Source organism: Acanthochromis polyacanthus, chromosome 17 (genome assembly GCF_021347895.1).
Source record: "Acanthochromis polyacanthus isolate Apoly-LR-REF ecotype Palm Island chromosome 17, KAUST_Apoly_ChrSc, whole genome shotgun sequence".
Classification (NCBI taxonomy): Eukaryota; Metazoa; Chordata; class Actinopteri; family Pomacentridae; genus Acanthochromis; species Acanthochromis polyacanthus.
Window position 1 is genome coordinate 24,414,412 of NC_067129.1, and position 20,977 is coordinate 24,435,388.

Here is a 20,977-nt window from a genome sequence, read left to right on the forward strand (position 1 = left end):
AGGATTTCGCTTCAAAGGCTCTAGTGTCAGACACAACAGGACAGAGGTCTCATGGTCCAACAGGTCAGAACTGTTTTGGCTGCACCAAAACAGAGTCACACCATATTAGGCAGTAGGGTTTAATGCTGTACTGACCACTGCACATCATTTGTATATTTCCCAAAGTATCAAAATATTCCTTCAGGATTTGTTCTAGGTTTGTTACCATAAGCTCATTGCACTACTTCACTCAGAAAGAAAATCTGAAAATGACTTTGTTTACCTCGTAGCAAAACATGGAAGGATTTTCTCATCAGGAGCCCACAAAGTCTAAATATTTCAGTGGAGCAGCTGATTTTTATTTACTCATTTCTGAAGAGAGCTGCTAATCTCACAAACCAACTACGCAAATCGTATCTGAACTATGTATTAGGGTAGGTTTTTTTTACTCAAAGCACAGCTGATTTTTCAGGCACAGTGCTGCAATACAGACTCGAGGCGATCCAGCAACAAAAGACTCAGTAAGTGAAGAGGCAGAGTTCAGCTCCAGAATGGCACGAGGGAAACTGGTTCTGGGACATCTCTCTTCTGAGGCCTCATATCATGAAAGTTTGGCAAATCAAAGTGCACTGTTTCCAATTTGTCATATCACAGAGTCTGTGTTATCTGACTGAGTGTGTGTGTGTGTGTGTGTGTGTGTGTGTGTGTGTGTGTGTGTGTGTGTGTGTGTGTGTGTGTGTGTGTGTGTGTGTGTGTGTGTGTGTGTGTGTGTATACACGTTAGGCTTGTGGCAGCTCAACTCACCAGGGAGGGTTTGATGCCAATGCTCTCAGCGGCCTGGAAAGCCAGAGTCAGATTCCGGACCTGAGCAGAAAAACAAATCATCAAATGTTGAGAAAATATTTAACTCTCTGCACCCCTTCACTCTGCAGCGCCACACACAGAGGGTGAAACAGCAACAATAAACTCACAATTACATTAATAAACCTTACGAACACCCAAGAGACAGCTTAAGCCCTGTTTAAGCCTTTGCTTATTTGTGTGAGCATCTCACTGAGTTACTTTCTCCTGTATGTTTATGAGATGAGCCTAACATTGGACAAAGTCTCTCTGTAAATCTAGCTAACATCGCAACCAACTGGTGGATTTAGCTGCACTCGCCTAATAAAATTGCAGATTTATTGTACATTTTTGTGCAGAAAGGACATGAAATATCAAATCTTAAGAATATACAAAGTGGCCTCATAAGTGAGTGCTGTTGATCCAAACCTAAACCTATCTTGTGCTTCTCTTAGTCTCTCTCCACCTGAAGTTAATTTTTTTCAGCTCTTTGAGTAAAGAGTGCAGGTCCTTGATTCACTAATCGTGACTCTCCAACCTTTTATATGAGCTGCCTCAAGACATCAGCACAGCTGGGGGATGAATTAATGAATTATTAATAATTAGCTCTGCTACTGTAGATTGCTGCTTGACAGAACACCTCCCTTCCCTTCACTTTAATTATAAATCCAGCTAGAATGTTGATTTCTTAAAAACATCTAAGATAAAAGGTGAAGGAGGGTAGTAATGGGATTACCAGAAGGACAGATTACATTGGGGAGAGGTTGGGTGTTTAGGCCTCAGGGAAAGTCACTCAGCAAGAGTTATTAAAGCCAGCACATGTCTATTGAATTATTCAGACAGATGAGCCTCGCAATGTCTCTGTCATCAGCGTAATGTTACACATCCACTCTGACACCAGCGTGTGCACACACACCTACATGACTGATTTGTCATGCAGGCTGTGTCAGGACTGGATGGAGGTGTTAGTGTATTGTTTTACTGTTGTAGCAGTGTGAAGGACCCACAGTCCCCAGAGAGGAGCCCTATTGTTTGCAGCCTTACTGTATATACCACCTGTATGTCTGCATTAGGGAGCCGTCATCACTGAGTTATAGCTGCTGCTCTGTGCTCAGGATCACAGTCAGACTAAAAAAATGCTGCATTCATATTTCATCTTCAGGCTGTCTTTTAATGCTGTGTGGACAATATGGCGGACCCATAAAATGTATACAACTACATAAAGGAATAAATGTGTAGGTTAATGGTGGAAAAAATGACTGCCAGCAAAATGGCTTCAAAGTATTACATAGTTTTTATTTTCCTTTTGGCAAACATGCATTTTTCAGACCGACACCATAAAAGTGGACATTTTCATGGTTGATGGATTTTCCACAAGTAATTTATTGGGACTTTTACAGTGTGTGCAGTGTTTTTTGCATGTCTAAGTTGCAACAGGCTGAACATGCACTTTGTTTCCATACAATGGAAAGAACTTTAGCATTTTGCCAGAAAGTATTGTAGTCACCGTCAAACTCTATGCACGGTCCACGAAACATGAGCTACTCCAGTGCACTTGCACAAACTGACATGAAACCACAGAAATGCCTACGTATGGATGTAAAAGCTTGTGTGGGTCACGACCTAGTGATGCCTGCAGAATGTAAGCGAGTCGGCATTTAGATAAAGGGGTCTGAGATCATGTAAGTGAGGACAGGCTGTGTTTAAGAATGTGAGGAGAGGGCCTGGATGCATGAACCGTGTTGGATGTGTGCATCATTTTCAATAAATCCATCAATTTGCTATCAGTTTAGTGTGCTTAGGTGCTGATTACCTTCTGATGAGGCACTGAACTGCTTGTTGAGGAGTACATTATCTCAGTGGGTGCGTGTGTGCATGTGTTCAGTCTCCCTGAAGTTTTATACCTTATCTTGACTGATGAGTTCCTGGTAAGGGATATGGGCAGGTAGATATGTGTGCAAGAGGGCACAGAAAGCGAGGCCGTCACTCCAACTGCTGCTGAAGTTGGTCACATCAATATTCTGTAGACATAGAAAACAGGAGAAAAAACAGAGAAGTCACAAAAATCCCAAAGTCAATAGCAGACAATGAAAATGAGGCTTAAGTGCTCGTTATTTGGGAGAAGGAGCTAATAGCCTCTTGACAATGTGGACAGGCCATGAAAAAAATCCATTAGGTCATAGAACCACAGTAAACAACATGAAAATCAAAATTTAATCACATTACATGCCATTCTGGATCTTTTAGAATACATTTAGGGCTGGTCATGTTTCCTTTAGTGGATGCTTCTTCTTCCTAGAGTCCCCTTCATGCCTTCTCTGATCTGTCCTCTGGGTAAAGAATGTGCATAGCAGCACGTCCAGCTTGTTGTGCTTCTGTGTGTGTGTGATTCGCAGAGCATCCTCACCTCATAAACCGTGTACAGAGCGTATTTGATAACAGTGGAGGAGTCTGGAGGAAAGACTTCCTCCGGGCCATTGTCTGGAAGTTGCAAACTCCCCGTTGGACAGATAAGTTATTTACGGTGTCTTCCTGTTTCATCTGTCCCATGAGTGTTGGGAACAGCTTCATCTCTGTGAGGCTTCGTAGGCCTCCACACAATTCCTATACTGCTTTTATCCTTTTACACCGAACCAGGGAAAGTTACAATGTTTAGATTCACGCCCCTCATGTGCAGATGGGAATACTGAGAGCCCTAACAGCAGACATGCAAATCCTTGGATTAAGTTACTGACACTACATTTTGCAACAGGTGATTAGTGATTGTACTGAAACATTTTCAAAGCATACATGCTGGCATGCCAACATCCATTCAGCAAGTAGCATCTTCTGGGGCTGAAAATGAAGTCAGCACAGAGATGCCAAAACTGCAGTTCCTCGAATGTCCACTTGAGGCTGGCTCCAATAGTGAGTCCATCCACATGGAGCCTCATGTTAAAAGGCCCAACTCTAAAGCAGAGGAAAACAATTTGACAGACTCGTACAAAAAATAATTTTGGTCCCTACAGCTAACTTCCTCATGGCAAGTAAACCTTTAGATAACTTATAGCGTCCAGGCATGGTCGTAAACCAAAGTTCCGTCAGACTACTAACATTTGAAATGCTTTGTTGATTGGCATCTAAACTCTAAATTCACCGCTCCGTACAGATGTGTTTACATATACATATCAGGGAGTCATGAGAAAATGTGTTCCCTTCTGGAACCCACAGGTGGATGCTGAGGTGGTGGAGGGGCTGAAAGATCAGCAATGCAGAGCTGGAGCAGAATTGACATGTCAGGGAGAGAGCTGGGAAATTTTTGCAGCTTAAATAGACTGCCAAATTATGAGGGTGATGATGTGTGGAGAGTGAGGCATGTCACAAGTGCATGTAGCAGAGCAGCTTGAGTTGACTTCCTGACCTTGTTTCCAGGTGTCACTCCACTTTTGGACATATTCAAAAATTAACAAGGTGGCAGTCCTTTTCTTTTCTTTTTTTTTTTTTTTTTGGGGGGGGGGTCTTCTAGGATAGTGGAGAGAGACAGGAAAGTGGAGAGAGGACCAGCGGCAAAGGGCCATGGGCCATGGGCTGGACTCAAACCCATGACCCCACTGTGTTGGAAACTACAGACCCTGTTTATGGGTCACCTGCTCCACCAGTTGAGCTACCAGGACGCCCCAAAGTGACAGTTACTACACTCAACAAAAATATAAACGCACCACTTTTGTTTTTGTTCCCATTTTTTATGAGATGAACTCAAAGATCTAAAACTTTTTCCACATACACAATATCACCATTTCTCTCAAATATTGTTCACAAATCTGTCTAAATCTGTGATAGTGAGCACTTCCCCTTTGCTGAGATAATCCATCCCACCTCACAGGTCACAGTGTTTTATTGCTACCCTCTATTGTTATTTAATTATTTGTTCTTAAGCACATTGAGTCTGCGCTTGTCGTATGAAATGTGCTATATAAATAAATGTGACTTGACTTGTGACTTGACAGGTGTGTCATATCAAGATGCTGATTAGACACCATGATTAGTGCACAGGTGTGCCTTAGACTGCCCACAATAAAAGGACACTCGGAAAGGTGCAGTTTTTGTTTTCTCTTCAATGGCTGTGTGAAGTTACTGGATATTGGCAGGAACTGGTACACGCTGTCGTATACGCCGATCCAGAGCATCCCAAACATGCTCAATGGGTGACATGTCCGGTGAGTATGCTGGCCATGCAAGAACTGGGACGTTTTCAGCTTCCAAGAATTATGTACAGATCCTTGCAACATGGGGCCGTGCATTATCCTGCTGCAACATGAGGTGATGTTCTTGGATGTATGGCACACCAATGGGCCTCAGGATTTCGTCACGGTGTTTCCGTGCATTCAAAATGTCATCAATAAAATGCACCTGTGTTCTTCGTCCATAACAGACGCCTGCCCATACCATAACCCCACCGCCACCATGGGCCACTCCATCCACAACATTGACATCAGAAAACCGCTCACCCACACGATGCCACACACGCTGTCTGCCATCTGCCCTGAACAGTAAAAACCGGGATTCATCCATGAAGAGAACACCTCTCCAACATGCCAGACGCCATCCAATGTGAGCATTTACCCACTCAAGTCGGTTACGACGACGAACTGGAGTCAGGTCGAGACCCCGATGGGGACGACGAGCATGTAGATGAGCTTCCCTGAGACGGTTTCTGACAGTTTGTGCAGAAATTCTTTGGTTATGCAAACCCATAGTTTCAGCAGCTGTCCGAGTACCTGGTCTCAGATGATCTTGGAGGTGAACATGCTGGATGTGGAGGTCCTGGGCTGGTGTGCTTACACGTGGTCTGCGGTTGTGAGGCTGGTTGGATGTACTGCCAAATTCTCTGAAACGCCTTTGGAGACGGCTTATGGTAGAGAAATGAACATTCAATACACCAGCAACAGCTCTGGTTGACATTCCTGCTGTCAGCCTACCAATTGCACGCTCCCTCAAATCTTACCACATCTGTGGCATTGTGCTGTGTGATAAAACTGCACCTTTCAGAGTGGCCTTTTATTGTGGGCAGTCTAAGGCACACCTGTGCACTAATCATGGTGTCTAATCAGCATCTTGATATGGCACACCTGTGAGGTGGGATGGATTATCTCAGCAAAGGAGAAGTGCTCACTATCACAGATTTAGACACATTTGTGACAATATTTGAGAGAAATGGTGATATTGTGTATGTAGAAGAAGTTTTAGATCTTTGAGTTCATCTCATAAAAAATGGGAGCAAAAGCAAAAGTGTTGCGTTTATATTTTTGAGTGTATAAACATCATGTAAACTCTGTGGAGGCAGTACCGGTAGAGGTTAAGGGTAGGTTAAGTTCAAGTACAACTATCCAACCATGTCAGAAAAAAAGTGTTTATACCTTATGCACAAACCCATACTTAAAGGCAGAATGAAAAACCAGCTGCCAAGGGAAAGAGGTAGACACTTAAATTTTATACAGGATTATAGATTTTCAGTCTGTCCTGGAAAGAATTGTATTCATATCCATGATTTTTGTTTTAGACACACCTTCTTAATCAATACTTTTTTTTATTTCATTTGTATTATTGTCTACATTGCAATTATTGCTGAAGATTAACACTTTTTTATTTACAGCATAATTCCACATAGTTTTGATGTTTTCAGTATTAAACTATAATGTATAAAATATTTAAATAAAAGTGTCGATTGTGATCAAACCTTTCTGTTCTGCTGTATGAGAGTAAAATTGCATTAATCTGTCTGAAAAGTTCTATACAAACAAGGTTTGATTAGAATTTTTGAAAGACAAACAGTGTGTCTGGGGGTAAGTTACAGCATTGAATATATAAGCATTTGTGTGTCTGCACACAGCATTTGCTTCAGTGAGAGGCTAAAAATGTGACACACTGCAATATATTTGTTTACTGTTGCTATAAGCCAGTGGTCTTCACTCTGGGCCCTGAGGACCGGAGTGCTGCTGATTTTCATTCAACAGATCTAATCAGTGACTGAACCATAAATGTGACACCAGGTGAATGCAATTAGCTACCTCACAGGGTAGAAAAACAGCACAACTCTAGGTCCTGAGGACACAAATTTAAAATCCCTAAGCTCCTCACAATTGTTGACAAATGTTATTTCTGATTGCCTTCACTTGCTGTAGAGGCCAGTTACCTCAAGTTGAGAGACTAGTCACAGGGCGAGAGACTAAAGCACAGAAGAATAGAGGGGAACTGTGACATGGTTTGTTTACAGTGTACAGTTAATGTTTGCCACTGGTTTGCAAATGTGTCTTCAACTAAATGTGTTCACCCACTTATGTTCATGTAGTCTCTAGCCCTGTAACAGTGCAGTGCTAGTGTCTGTTAATCCATCACTTTGGTGAAGACTAAAAATATCTTGCCAAAAACCCTCACAAGACCCCTTCCAACACCAAATCCCACTTAATCAAATCCCACATGCTCTCCTTGCCTTTCTTACTGGTATTAATGTATGCATCCATGCATGGGTAAAAACTTTTTAAAGCTAAATGAGGAATAAAATTAGATTCTTCTGATAAAACCAAAAGCAGTAAGAGAAAAACTGTACTGAGAAAAACTGTACTGAGAAAAACTGTACTGAGAAAAACTGTGTTTGTGAAATATTAAAACACAAATCACAAGCTTGAGTGATTTCAGACTCTGATTATACCTTCACTTTAAAATGTCTATTTTTTTTTAATGCTTGAAGAAACCTCATAAATGAAAAAAAAAAAAAACAGTCAAAACCAGGGATGAGCATTTCCACCTTTAAAATGCAGTGCACTGATGACAATTTACAGCTTGCTATCGTGTAGCATAGAGTAGTTTTACAAAGCAGAGTGGTAGGGAGCTGGTGTGCTCGAGCTGCAGCAAGTGGGAAGGGGGAGTGGAGAGAAAGGCCGGGACTTCATAGATTAGTACTTTCTAAAGGAGGCAACAGTGTGAAGTTACATCTCAACCATTTTAAGGAAGGAAGTGATTATTTTAATGGAAAAATCTTTGAAATATGATGCTTTGCTACATACAGTATCAGAGATGAGGCTGTAGATGTTCAGTCACAGCAAGAGAAAGACGTTTATTTTAAAAAGCTAATTCCAACATTATTTTTAAAATCTGTCTTGAGCTTAGCATTGTTGCAACCCTGCAAAAATCGAGGCTTGTTTGTAACCCAGAGAGATGCAAATACTTTCATTTACTTTCATCACTCGCTGTTTAGACTGATGTATATCCTTTTACTGGGCTACTATAAGAAAACTACAGCTTCAGAATACGTTGACAGGAGTCTTGAATCAATACAAAGACTTTGGATCATACTGTCTCACTGCATTGGCTGCCATTATCTTTAGATTTGATTTTAAAGCTCTTTTACTTTACTATATGCTTTTATAAAATCTGAATAACCTTGTTCCTAACTACATCAGAGATATTGCATTGCATTTTGTGTCCCAGCCAAATTATTAAAGTCCTCCACTGCTTTTCTTTGAAATGTTCCTATGTGGCCCATAAAATACCAGTGGGGATGCCTTCTGTTTGCGTGTCCCTGAACGTGGGAACACACCGTCTCTTGATATTAGAATGGCACGTTATGTTGATATTTTTAAAAGGGAACTAAAGATCTTTTCAATCAGGTTTTTAATCCAATTTTTTTTAACTCTGGTGTTTGTTTATTTTTTGGGGTTTTATTTATCTATTTTTAGCACTGCATTATTTTATTGTTCTTGTCTGTGTTGTTTGAATCTTTTATCTTTTAATCTGAACTGGGCTGCATGTTGGTATGAGAGGTGTTATGTGAAAACTATTCAGAAACTCACAAACTACATATATATTACACAAGCAAACAATTATTAATGTGAGCCATACAAGCAGTTCCTGAAAAGAACTTCCTATCTTTAAGAGCAAAAAAACCCTGAATAAAATATTTGCATAACAATTTCAGGGTGGATGTCTGTTAATTTTAGGACAGACATGGTCTCTCCACAAGATGAACTGCAAGGACTTTGCTGACCCTTGACTTTTCATCAGGTCAGCGTTTTACTTTGTCCACTCCTCCCCACACTCCCACTGATCTCAGAACGCTAACACACTGAAGACTGATTGTGACTGTCATAAAAAAAAAATCTGCTCAACATCATTTAATGAGGGCATGCTAGTTGACATTATAAATTATCTAAAAGCACAAGAACAGCCTGTATTAAATGATGTCATGTTGTGCTACCATTAACACACAGCTTGTGTCTGAAATTATCATCAAGCCTATCTCCATCTATTAAGTGCACATACATTTAATAGAAGTGTTAAGATTTATGACCATAGAAGTTTGAATGCAATGATGGTGCACATTTTTGCTAAAATGAAGAAATTTATTTAGGTTATTGTTAATGTTTTGTGACAATTTCAGTGCCTGTGAGTGGACCTGAGATCCCCTGCATATAATCATTGACCATCAGATTAATTCATTGAGAAAAGTAGTCCAACTAGAAATCCACCACATAAATTATCTTAGTCATCTCCTTACATCTAATACTGCTCAAGTCTTATAGCCAGTGAGCCTCTACCTACTCTAAAGTGGATTTGTTCAAATCATCAGTAATAAAGTATATGCATTAAAAAAGTGTATTTACTGCGTCTAACTTTGAGTCGTCGGGTAAAACTGCAGAGCATTTGTGGTCACAATAGGATCTGAAGGAGCAGCAGCTTTGTGTGAATGAAGCTAAACAGGATGCAGCATCCTGGGCTTAAGCTTTGTTCACATTCACCACCATTAGGAAAGCAGTCATCCCCAGAATCAAACTTCAAATCTTTCAAAGAGCTCCCCTTCAACGTACATTTCTGATAACTTTTGATACAGCTCAGGATGTAGTTTAACTTAAATGCTACATTTTACTGGACTGGAAGTGAGAGTCTGAATGCTCCCTCCATCTGTCACTGCCTGTCTATTGTATGTGAAGAGCAGACCTGTGCAGTCATGTCAGCCCACATTCCTCTCATAACTCCCCCTTCCCTCCTGTAGCTGGCTCAGCAGCCCCACTAGTAGCAATGCGTGTGTGTGATGTATGTGTAGACTGGTGCACACACACACACACACACACACACACACACACACACACACACACACACACACACACACACACACAGAGAGAGGGAGTGATGGGGTCAGTCAGATTCGAAGCCCAGGAGAGACGACGACAAATAAACTGATAAGACAGGACTGCAGAGGGCAGTTTGTGAATGCGTGTTTAAGAGTGTGTCTGAGGAGAACACTTTCTAATCAGTAGGTTTGTCCGAATTCAGGGTGGGGAGGCAGAGGGAGGGGTGGTGGAGTTCGTTCAGGGGGGAACGAGAGGGAGAGGCATGAATGCTAAAACAGCAGTGGACAACAACAGCTCTCTGGGAGCCGGCTCAGAAAAGCAAACACAGCATCAAGCGACAGGAAGCGTCTCGCTAGGCACAAAAGGCAGAGCCGTCGCTTTTAGGGCTAAGAGAAAGAGTGTGAGAGAGAGGCAGGGGCTTTTACAGAGGAAAAAGACAGAACATCATGTTGAACTGTGCTTAAACTGCTTTGTCCTGCCACCAAGTGGAAAGCAGATCAGATATATACTGGCATAAAGAGTTACGTTATGGTACAAAATGAACACGGACAACTTAATTAGATAGCAACAGATATGTTACACATACTACTGTTCTTATGAAGAATGGCCTACAGTGCTGATTCTCAGATATTTAATGGTGCACAGACAGATTTTTAAGCATGTTGCTGATTAAGCTAAAAGCAAAATATTTGCAGCTTCCATGAAAAATTCTGTAAGACTTCTTTGAACATTTATTGTTATAATTCTGCAATTAATCTAGGTTACAAAAAAGAACAAGCGACTGCGGTTGCAACAAGCAATTATTAATCAAGTTACTATACGTATATATGTAATTACACACATATGTGTAGAGAGAGACAGCGGCAAAAGAACATCACAACTGAGATGCTGCAAAAAGTGAATTAAGGGGAATTTTTCTTTGAAGGAATGACAATGACATTCCCGATTATTTTATTTGATCATCAAATTTATTAACGGAGTCATCATTTCAGACATATGCGTGACTTTTGCTGCAGAGGACACTACAGGCCAAGGACATGTCACATCCAACCTAGGCAATGTATCCTGTCTGCTGCAAACCATTCACAAATGGAATTCACAGACAGGCTGGACAAGAGCCAACTGCTAAACAGTACACATACAGTGGTTTAGCAGTGGAAGATGAAGTGAGTTCTCTCTGCTGCCACATGTGAACACTACTGGACTGCTGCCAAGTATAGTAGCTGCTGTCATGCTTTCATGACACTCAGATGTCAACATGGTACTATTGCAATACTGAGCTCTTACTCACAGATCAAGTACGCAAAAAGACCAAGCGCAATGCAACATGCAGCATGCTGGCAGTAGAGGATGGAGGGTAACTATGACATGACCATACACTTGGCCATACGTTTGCTATTTAAAGGGGAACTTCAGTTTTTTTCAACCTGGGGTCTGTTTTCATATGTCATTTCATACATGTGAGTGATGGAGAAATGAATTTTCGACATAGCTCCAGTATTTAGCCAGGCAGGCAGCTTAGCAGCTCAGCTAGCAAAAAGTATGGGCAACTTGCCCCCCTGCATCAAAGTCCGCCCTAACGTGCTCCCCCCCCCCCCCCCCCCCCCCCCCACACACACACACACACACACACACACACACTGACCGTCTCGGATAGTCTCAACGAGTGTCCCACAACATACTAGAGATGAGAAGTGAACAAAAACCTCCACATTACTTGGCGATCTCTATTTGTTGTGGTCTGTATCCAAATCTCGGGACGCTAGAAAACAAATCTCGTTCCGAAGTCGCGCGATAGCTCGTGCCAAAACACCGGTGAGGGAAACAGTTGTTTGCCTCAGGTGAAGAGAGACGAGTGGAGCGATTTTGTGTTGGATTACAGAACAGTTAGTTTTTTCTAAACCTGGTAAAACTAACAGGTCGTCAGTGCGCATTTCCGAGTTGTGGCAACAGAATGGTGCGCTACACTTCGCGCAGCTTTCACAGACTACCGTACTCGGAGAAGGAAGCGCTAAAGTTCTAGCTAAATGTTTTACAAATGGACCCTGAAACTCCAGTTGATGCACTTCAACGTAAAAATTTCGGTAATCCAACACAAAATCGCTCCACTCGTCTCTCTGAGACTATCCGAGCCGGTCAGTGTGGGGAAAAAAAGCACGTTAGGGCGGACTTTGACGCAGGGGCGGCCAGTTGCCCCATACTTTTCGCTAGCTGAGCTGCGAAGCTGCCTGCCTGGCTAAATACTGGAGCTATGTCGAAAATTCATTTCTCCATCACTCACGTGTATGAAATGAAATATGAGAACAGACCCCAAGTTGAAAAAAACGAAGTTCCCCTTTAACAAACTATATGAGCATGTTTGTTTAAAAAATATCTGTCTAGAGGGTAAAGCAGAAAATACTGAGCTGTAGACTGGACGTACAGATGAGCTCCCCTCAGTATATTTCCTATCGCTGAATATCCCTGCCTCACCTGGAATAAATGAAAAGGGCAACAAGAACACAAACAACCAATTTTCATGATGTGAGAAAAAACAAAAACTAAACAAGGAGAGTAAGCGAGAACACTGTAGAGGAAAAAAGAAATCAGAAAAATAAGTTTGAAATGGAGGCACAAAGGGAGAAGAGAGAAAGACGGAGAGGGAAGTTGGGGATGATGCCCTAATGAACCTTGTAATGAATCACAGTCATGAGCAATGACGGGCTGAAAACCTTGGCAGGCGGACCATGCACATAAAAACAGGGCAACAGGGAAGGTCAGAGCTGCAGAGAGCTGCTCTCAACAGACTAAGCTTGTCGATTTCATGGAGCCAATTTGCAATCAGTAAAGAATAAGGAGTTGGGAGGGCCACAGGAGGTCAGCGAGGGCTTAAGAGCACACAGGTCAAGTGTCCTCCAGCTTTATAATAGATCTTTAACAGATGTAAACTATGGGTCACCTGCCTAATTAATGTACTGCAATGAAGTGTAGGGTGTCTGTTGTTGGACTGCACAGCTATACTCAATAATGTCACTTGTTAAAATATTCTTTAGAAATCAGCACATCACTGAACTAACCACAAACTTAGCTGTACTACTGATTTACTTCATGTGATGAATCACACTAACTTTGAATGAATTTTTCCCTTTGATCATCACTGCAGTGTATTTAAATGGTTTTTAAAATGCCACAAGTGAAAGAAAAAGAAGACAACTCAATCTTTAAAGAGCTATGCAAACAGGTTGCCATTGTCTTTAGTTCCAAGTACAATCTGTACCCTTCTGTACTTTCTAGCTTCTGTATCTTCGTGATTCATAAAAAGATGACAAACACACACTGATCAGACAAAACATCACACAGACAGGTGAGGTGCTGGAGTCTATCCCAGCTGACTTGGGCGAAGGCAGGGGACACACTGGACAGGTTGCCAGTCTGTCACAGGGTCACATATACAGACAAACAATCACTCTCACCTTCACACCTACGGGCAATTTAGAATCACCAATTAACCTCAGCATATTTTTGGACTGTGGGAGGAAGCCGGAGTACCTGGTGAAAACCCACGCATGCACAGGGAGAACATGCAAACTCCATGCAGAAAGATCCCAGGCCCACCCCGGGATTTGAACCGGGGATCTTCTTGCTGCAAGGCGAAAGTGCTAACCACTACGCCACTGCCTGGCATTCATGTGAATGTTATTTTTTTCAGACATTTCCATTAATCTCATGGCATCTCAACCTGTTGATTTAAAGCCTGAATGAGAACCCTGGTAACTTTTCCATAAATGTTGCGATGGCAATCTTAGTAAGGTGGACCTAGTAACATTTCGGTATCACTTTCAATAAGGCACAAGTCTGAACTGCATGCTGTCATATTAACAAACACACATGTACAAGCATTGTACTTTAAATTGTGATTTAGTGATTAGGGAAGATTTGTTTCATATACCAATACTGGTCTGAAAGTAGCACAGAGGATACAGTGTGCTGCCAAAATCACAAAACACACCTCTAATGTACTAACTGACAAACACTTAAACTTCCATAAAAATAAAACTTGACAGCAATGAAGACCGAGCCTGTAGCAAGTCATTGGTAACAGGTTACTAAGACTCGCCAAGAATGAACATGATCTTGGTTTTGACAAACTGTTAACAGTTTATTCTGTTGTTTTAAATTATCTGTAGGCGTCTTTCCTTTGACTTTATTGCACACAAGCAGTGCCAGACAGCAGCAAATTTATATTTCTAAAAATGTCACAGTGTTCTGTTAATCAGGAATTTCTTTCCATATTTACTTGTACCTCTGGATTATCAATGATTTGAGGAACAAAAGTTTTCAAACCATTTTGTAAATGTTTTTATATATTTTTAAAATACTTAGTTTTTATATTCTTTGTGGGTTTTTTGCCTTTAGTATATAGTGACAGTGAAGAGAGACAGGAAATATACAGATTGAGAACTGTGTGAAGAAAAGCGTGCTAGCTGGGAATCAAACTGCAGACTCATCACTTGTGGTATTTGTGCCAATGTGGTACGCATGGTAACCACTCAGCCCTTGGGTCAACCATTCAGAAGATGTAATAAAATCTTCCACTCATTTCCAAATGAAGACACGTCTGCTACAATCTGTTTTTACACTGATGATCTCACTCACAATAACTGTAAATCCTTCAATATTAGTAATGTCTGCTCTTTAAACTCCAACCCTCTTCCCCTCCTCGATGTTTGACCTCCATTCCACACTTGCCTGGGGGTCCATTCCTGTCTTTCAATGGCTTTGTGTGTATGTGTGTGAGTTTCCCAGACGAGGCCGGATAAGCTGTGCTCTGTCAGGCCCAGCTGAGCCTAATGTTCAGAGCCTTTGCTCATTGTTCCCATCTTGAACAAACAGTGCATTTATTTTTGTTTGGCTTCTATGGTTAATTGAGGAAAAAAAAAAAGCTTAAAAAGTGTCCGGAGCTGTCCTAAATTAAGACATCAAAGAGCCTGACAAATATACAGTTGGAGGCTGGAGTGTTTCTCAGTAGCCCAAATGTTCAAGAAAGCCTTTGCTTTCTGAATGTGGCTGAAAATGGCCTCTCTGTTAAAACTACAAGTAGACAATTTATTTCTCTATAGAAGATGATGATTTCAAGAAGGGAGGATTTACAGGGTATGTCAAAACTTTTTGACAATTTTTGACAATAACAACGTTCTGCAGTCTGGATAACCAACCATAATGTAAATTAATACAATGAAAGACTAGGAGAGCAGGAGAAAGTTTCACAAACATCAGAAAACATATAACAGCAAGTTTCAGACCAAGCAGTTCCCCTACAGAAACGTGCTCTTTTCAGTCAGGTCGAAAAAAACTGCAGTGAAAACCAGAGTAACAGAAGTTGTATAAAAGCAGTCCTGTGTTTTAAGTCTGTGTCCAGTCCAGCAGTGACGTCCACCAGATCCCTTATGAATACTAATTTCCTGTGAGAGTCCCTTTCAGTCTCTCCCACAGGGCAGAGTCAGTCAGAGCCATCTTAAGGTCTTCACTGATCGATCTGCGCTTCCTGGAATCTGACATTTGAAGTGTTACAGAGCCTGTCTGGGCTCACATCTTCTCCTCCTCTGAGAGTTTAACACAGGTCAGACACTCAGCTGCTGTGAGGATCTCTGCTTAACTCAGGTGTGGAAGGAGCTGGTGAACAAATACACTCTTTCACATACCACATTCCCCTCAGGTGTTCAGGGGCTTTCCTCCACACCCTTGTGTTTACATGCATGTAATTTACCATGTTTTCCCTTTTCACTGTCTGTCTCTATGGCGAAAACATGTTGACACTGACAAACACATCCATACACAGATGCACACACACCTGAACCTTGATTAATGATTTTAACATGTAGGACATGTAGTCCATGGCAGTTGTTTGTTTTTTTGTAACTGTGACCGCTATTAACTACAAAAACAGAGAAGCAAACACTTGTAGAACCTTGTTACCTAATATGAAACTATCAATAAGGTGATATATTGCCTAATTCTAGTTGTTTTAGCATACATACATCTAATTATGTCATCCACTCATGATGATTGCAAGTACTTATCTCTCTCATTCCTTTATTGATCACAGAAAACGAGGCTGAGCATGACAATAAGCTTTGTGTCCAGCTACAAATACTTGGATTTACTGAGCCTTCAGCAGCTATAAAGCATCAAATAATTTCCCAATATGCTTACAATAGCTCCCGTTTTCTGTTTCACTTTAATTAGGCTGCTGTTTTACCAAAAGGTCTGCCAGCTGTAAAAACAACTGGCACGAGGCTGACGCTCCCATCAGCTTAGTGTCTGCCTCACACAGCAGCTTTTCTGGTTCTGTGCTGGCAGATGAGCTTCATATGAGAGCTTGCTTACTTCACCACTTGGAAACAGGGACAGGATGGAAAATGAACAGCGACGGTTTAAGCTGCCTCTTCAAAGTGACCATTAATTATGTAGCCTGAAGAGGCCAAGCACAAATTAAAACGAGGGGACTCTATACTAAAGAGCCAATTAGTGTTGAGTTATTGCCTCTTTGACCTTAGCGCACAGCTGAGAAGAGAGGGACCTCAAAGTACATGCGGATGTATTGATAAAACTAAACCTCACTAACCTTTATCAGATTATCAGAGCAGAAGTCAAGTCAGACAGTGAGACAGAAGGACAAAAAAAGAAACCAGGATGTGCTTGTATTTCTGACGATTGTCGCAGTCACTATGTCTCTGCTGTCCTGAAGCTGCAGACTGTGTGACGGATCAGTCAGCCCCTCTGGACATCAGGTCTGTAATTAGTGTCGTCCATATGGGCTGAGTCCTCGTAACACTGTAGCAGCCTGACCTTTCTGCAGACATATGAAGCTCAACACATTCTCTGACAGCAACCTTTTCTCTCAGCCCACCATGAGACCCAAACAAGAAGCCAGTGGTCACATGTTGTGGGACAGAGTGCCAAATTGAGCTTCTCTGACTAACTGATGCACAAACACTATTTATCAGACACACAAACATACCGTATGTATCCATGCATTCTTGAAAACAGAACTCCCTGTGGAAGGTAGTGGAACTCAGCAGAGGAAGGAAAAGCTCATGAGACAAATAGCAGCAGTTCTGGTAAATCTCTGCTGATCATCCATGTGTAGAGGAACCAAAGTTAAATACCAAGGCCACAAAGTATTTGAAAAAAATTCTGCAGCTGAGTTGCAGGACCTTTTGCTCAGTTTAACATTACAGATGTGTGCAAGTAAAAATGAGTCCTTCACTCATTTGCTTCTCTTGATCCCAACTTTGTGCATAATGCAGATGATTAGTTGAAAACTGTACTGTAATGTATACTCACATATTTTGAAAACTGATCTGATTTACTAATGGTAAAGACAATGTCTTCTTTATTCCTTTATCATAAACAAATTTTCCTCGGGATAAATAAAGTATCTATCTATGCTTCTATCTTTCCCTCTATCTCTCCATCCATACATGTATCTATCTATCACCTATTCTCTGAACAGGTTTGGAAAAATTGCCACAATTTAAATGGGAACACTTTCACCCCATATGCAAATCGCTATGGATCACCATAACATGAATTTGAGGCAACGCATTAGGAAGCATTCACACTTGTTCTAAAAATAGACATTTTTAAGGTTAACTGCCTAATAGTATGTGAATAAATCCAATTACAGGCCAGGCACATGGTGCACATGTAGAAAGCCCAGAAACACGAAGGACCACAGTTCCAGTCGAGAACAGTTACTCCAGGAGGGAACTGATTATGCTTCAGACTGAAACAGTCCTAGTAGCCAAATCTTCTTATTGCATTCCTGATACTTGCAAATAATCACACTGTGCTGCTAAGCCCTTTGTGAGAGGGGATCATAGGTTCCAATGTAAATCCAGACCAATGGGAATGAGGCTCGATTAAGGGTTTCATATTCCTGGACTCAACTGTCCTGAACTGAACTGAGATGTGCAGTTCCATTTGGTTTACTATTTGACAGAAGTCTATTTGAACTATAGCAGAGATGGAGAGTAACTAAGAATATCTCAGAGGAAACCATTGTACTTTTCACTCCACTACATTAATTTAACAGCTAAAGTCACAAGTTACTTTGTACAGCACAGATATTACATATAAAACAAAATACATAGAAATGAAATCTGAACTATTTTGTAGATTAAAGTTTAACCAATCAGACATTATAAAGCTACATTTACTCAACACCCATCTAAAGCATGATGGAGTTAAAAAGGACAGTAAACTGGCTAAAAACACAAAACCGGTGAACTTTGTTTAGCCTTTTAATCCCCCACTGAAAGATTTGTTAGCTTCCCTTGTAGCACATTACACTGAAAAATTTGAAAATGCTTGTTTAATGAGGACCCAGCTAACAGAGGACACTGTGGCTTTATTTAGTACCAAACCAGTGACTTTCCATTATAAGCCTGTGTGTTTAAACACACTCCTGCCACCCAAAGACCCTACAATCTAAACATTTTGAGCCATGTTAGTCTGGGTACAGGAGCAGCATCTTATCAGACAGACCGTAGTTTTATCTTATTTAGTCAGATGTTTCCATCACAGAGAATGTACTGTTTTACCAACAGAAGCACCTTGTGATGATCAAACACTGAAATGCACATGAAGTGAGGGTGACAAAGTTCGCTGAACAGCACTGAACAGTGCTTGAGAAGCAGGAACTATTGATCTAACAACATTCAATTATTCAGACTCTTTATCACTGGGAAAGAAAGGTCTATTATTAGCAGTTATCATCCCATGTGCCTTTTCAAGCTTTGTCAAACCAGAGATATTTGCTGTTAAAGCCAACCATGAACATTACAGAAGCAGGGTCAGTTTGTATATTTGTAACTATAATTAATCTTTTATCAAAAGGCTGAGTAAGCTGGAATGACTCCTCTTCCTATTAAACTAGAGATTGCAGGCTGTGACCAGTCCCCCTGCTGGTAAGAGCTTTAGCATTAGCTAGCTGGCATGCTGGCACACAAACATGATGATTGCATAGGCAAATCTCTAATCCCACTGGGCTTAATGGGCTCCTTAAACTGGGTATTAGGGGAGCAGCTAAGCTAGGTGATTGCCAGCACTTGGCCCAATATAAGCAGGAAACAGAGCTGGGAACACAGCACAATAACAATGCATACACAAATGGACATAAATAAAAACAAAGAGGCCTATATAAAGACACAAATGCATAAATCCAGCGTGTCAGTGTTTTGCTCCGATGTTTCCATTACAGCTGTGATACAACAATTTAATATCCCCAGTGAGATGACAGGTGGGTGAATGGTGTGTTTGTAAACACAGTAATGTGCCGCTTCAGTCTAACACCTCGGTGGTGGCTGAAAATAACAGAAATGGCAACAGAACCTGAGGGCAAACTAACCAAAGCAATATGTCACGTAATAAAACCAGAGGATTGGGAGCTGTTATCTCCCTTTTAAATGAAAGACGACAATAACACTGACAAAGATGCAGAAAAAATTGCAGTATGAAAGTGAATGGAGGCCGTCCTGTATTTGAGTGAGGTCTGTGGCCTCTGATCCCTACCGGATAGCCTTCTGTTTTCTTCTGGCACCACTTCAGTAGAGCATTTCTCTTAGATCCTCCATACTCCCGCGCCAGTGCAGCCAAAGGGTCTTTTCTTTCCACACTGTCACCAGGGAAACATGAACCAGAATCACAGCGAGACAGAGAGACAGAAAGACAGACAGTCACAGTTTGTCATCTGGAATGTAAAGTTTGATTACCCTGTAAAATTATGAATATCCTCACATCCACACACAAACTTTGGCGCACATGGACATCAAGTGAGTTTCATAAATTCTGAGTAAACAGTCCTGTTTACACAGCAGAGTACATAATGCAAAGAATGAGTAAAATAAGTTTCACACATTATAACAAGCAGCTGAGCCTCATCACACAAGATCCCAGCTAAAACTTATTTGTCTTTGAATAGCAAACTCTAAAACCACCCATCCATTATCTACATAATCCTCATTAGCGTCGTGGAGGGGCTGGAGTCTATCCCAGCTCACTTAAGGTGAAGGCAGAGGACACCCTGGACAGGTCACCGGTTTATCACAGGGCTACACATACAGACAAACAATCACACTCACATTCACACCTATGGACAATTTAAAGTTACCATTTAATGTTGGAATGTTTTTGGACTGTGGAGAACCCCGAGAAAACCCATGTATGCACCGGGAGAACATGCAAACTCATATAACAGAATGCAGAAACATCCCAGGAAGGCTGGAACTTCTAGATGCAAGACGACAGTGTTAACCACCAAGACACTGTGCACTCACTCTAAAACCACTAAGATCGGAAGTGATACTGACAATGTGATTACAGCGCAGTGTTGTGCTGGGAAACATCAAGTCCTGACATTCGTGTGGGAGTTTATTTGACGTACCATCCACCTAAACATTGTTGTTAACCAAATACATGACCCCCAGTCAGATAATGCACCCCACCACAGCACAAAAATTACTCATGACTTGAGGAATATGAATAAGAGATCATGGATCTACTCCATCTCAACATCTCAGTGCCATAATCTACAGACATCCCATGCCCATGCTCAGACAGGTCAGAGCTGTTTAGTGGCATGTGGGGGATCTACACTATATCACAAAGGTATTATACAATGTTGTGGCTGATCACTGGATATGGTGGAATAATACACTGGAGTTTAAAACTTAATCCCCCCACACACAGAAGCATAATGACATGTTAAGAAATGCCCCCAAAATGTCACTGTTTAATGGTCTGTACAGCACATTATGTACCAATGTGACGAGACGATGCAGATCCATTCTAATATCAGAGAATTAAAGTAATCCATTTGTGCAATTATTTGATACTCCTTTGTTTATTTGTTTGTTTATACATTTTTCAAACGCTCCCTCTCTGAAGTGCAGGATTTCCATTATCAGGTGGATTCTTATTTTATCTTATAATATCATTATAAGATTGAGGCTTTTATGTAGTTCATTATATTCATGTGTGGGATGTAAAGCTGTAGCCCAATTCATTTT

The 20,977-nt window shown here is 41.2% G+C and overlaps 1 protein-coding gene across 3 annotated transcripts in view; it reads right to left on the minus strand.

The window, feature by feature from the left end:
- Window positions 1-20,977, minus strand: part of specc1 (sperm antigen with calponin homology and coiled-coil domains 1) — a 77,266-nt gene that overhangs the window by 6,995 nt on the left and 49,294 nt on the right. For all 3 annotated transcript variants that reach the window (XM_022199345.2, XM_022199347.2, XM_022199348.2), the window contains 3 exons: window positions 19,482-19,584; window positions 2,724-2,840; window positions 784-843 (listed from right to left, as the gene is read on the minus strand). In XM_022199345.2, coding sequence (XP_022055037.1) covers window positions 784-843; window positions 2,724-2,840; window positions 19,482-19,584 — 280 coding nt within the window. The remainder of the gene's footprint in view (window positions 1-783; window positions 844-2,723; window positions 2,841-19,481; window positions 19,585-20,977) is intronic.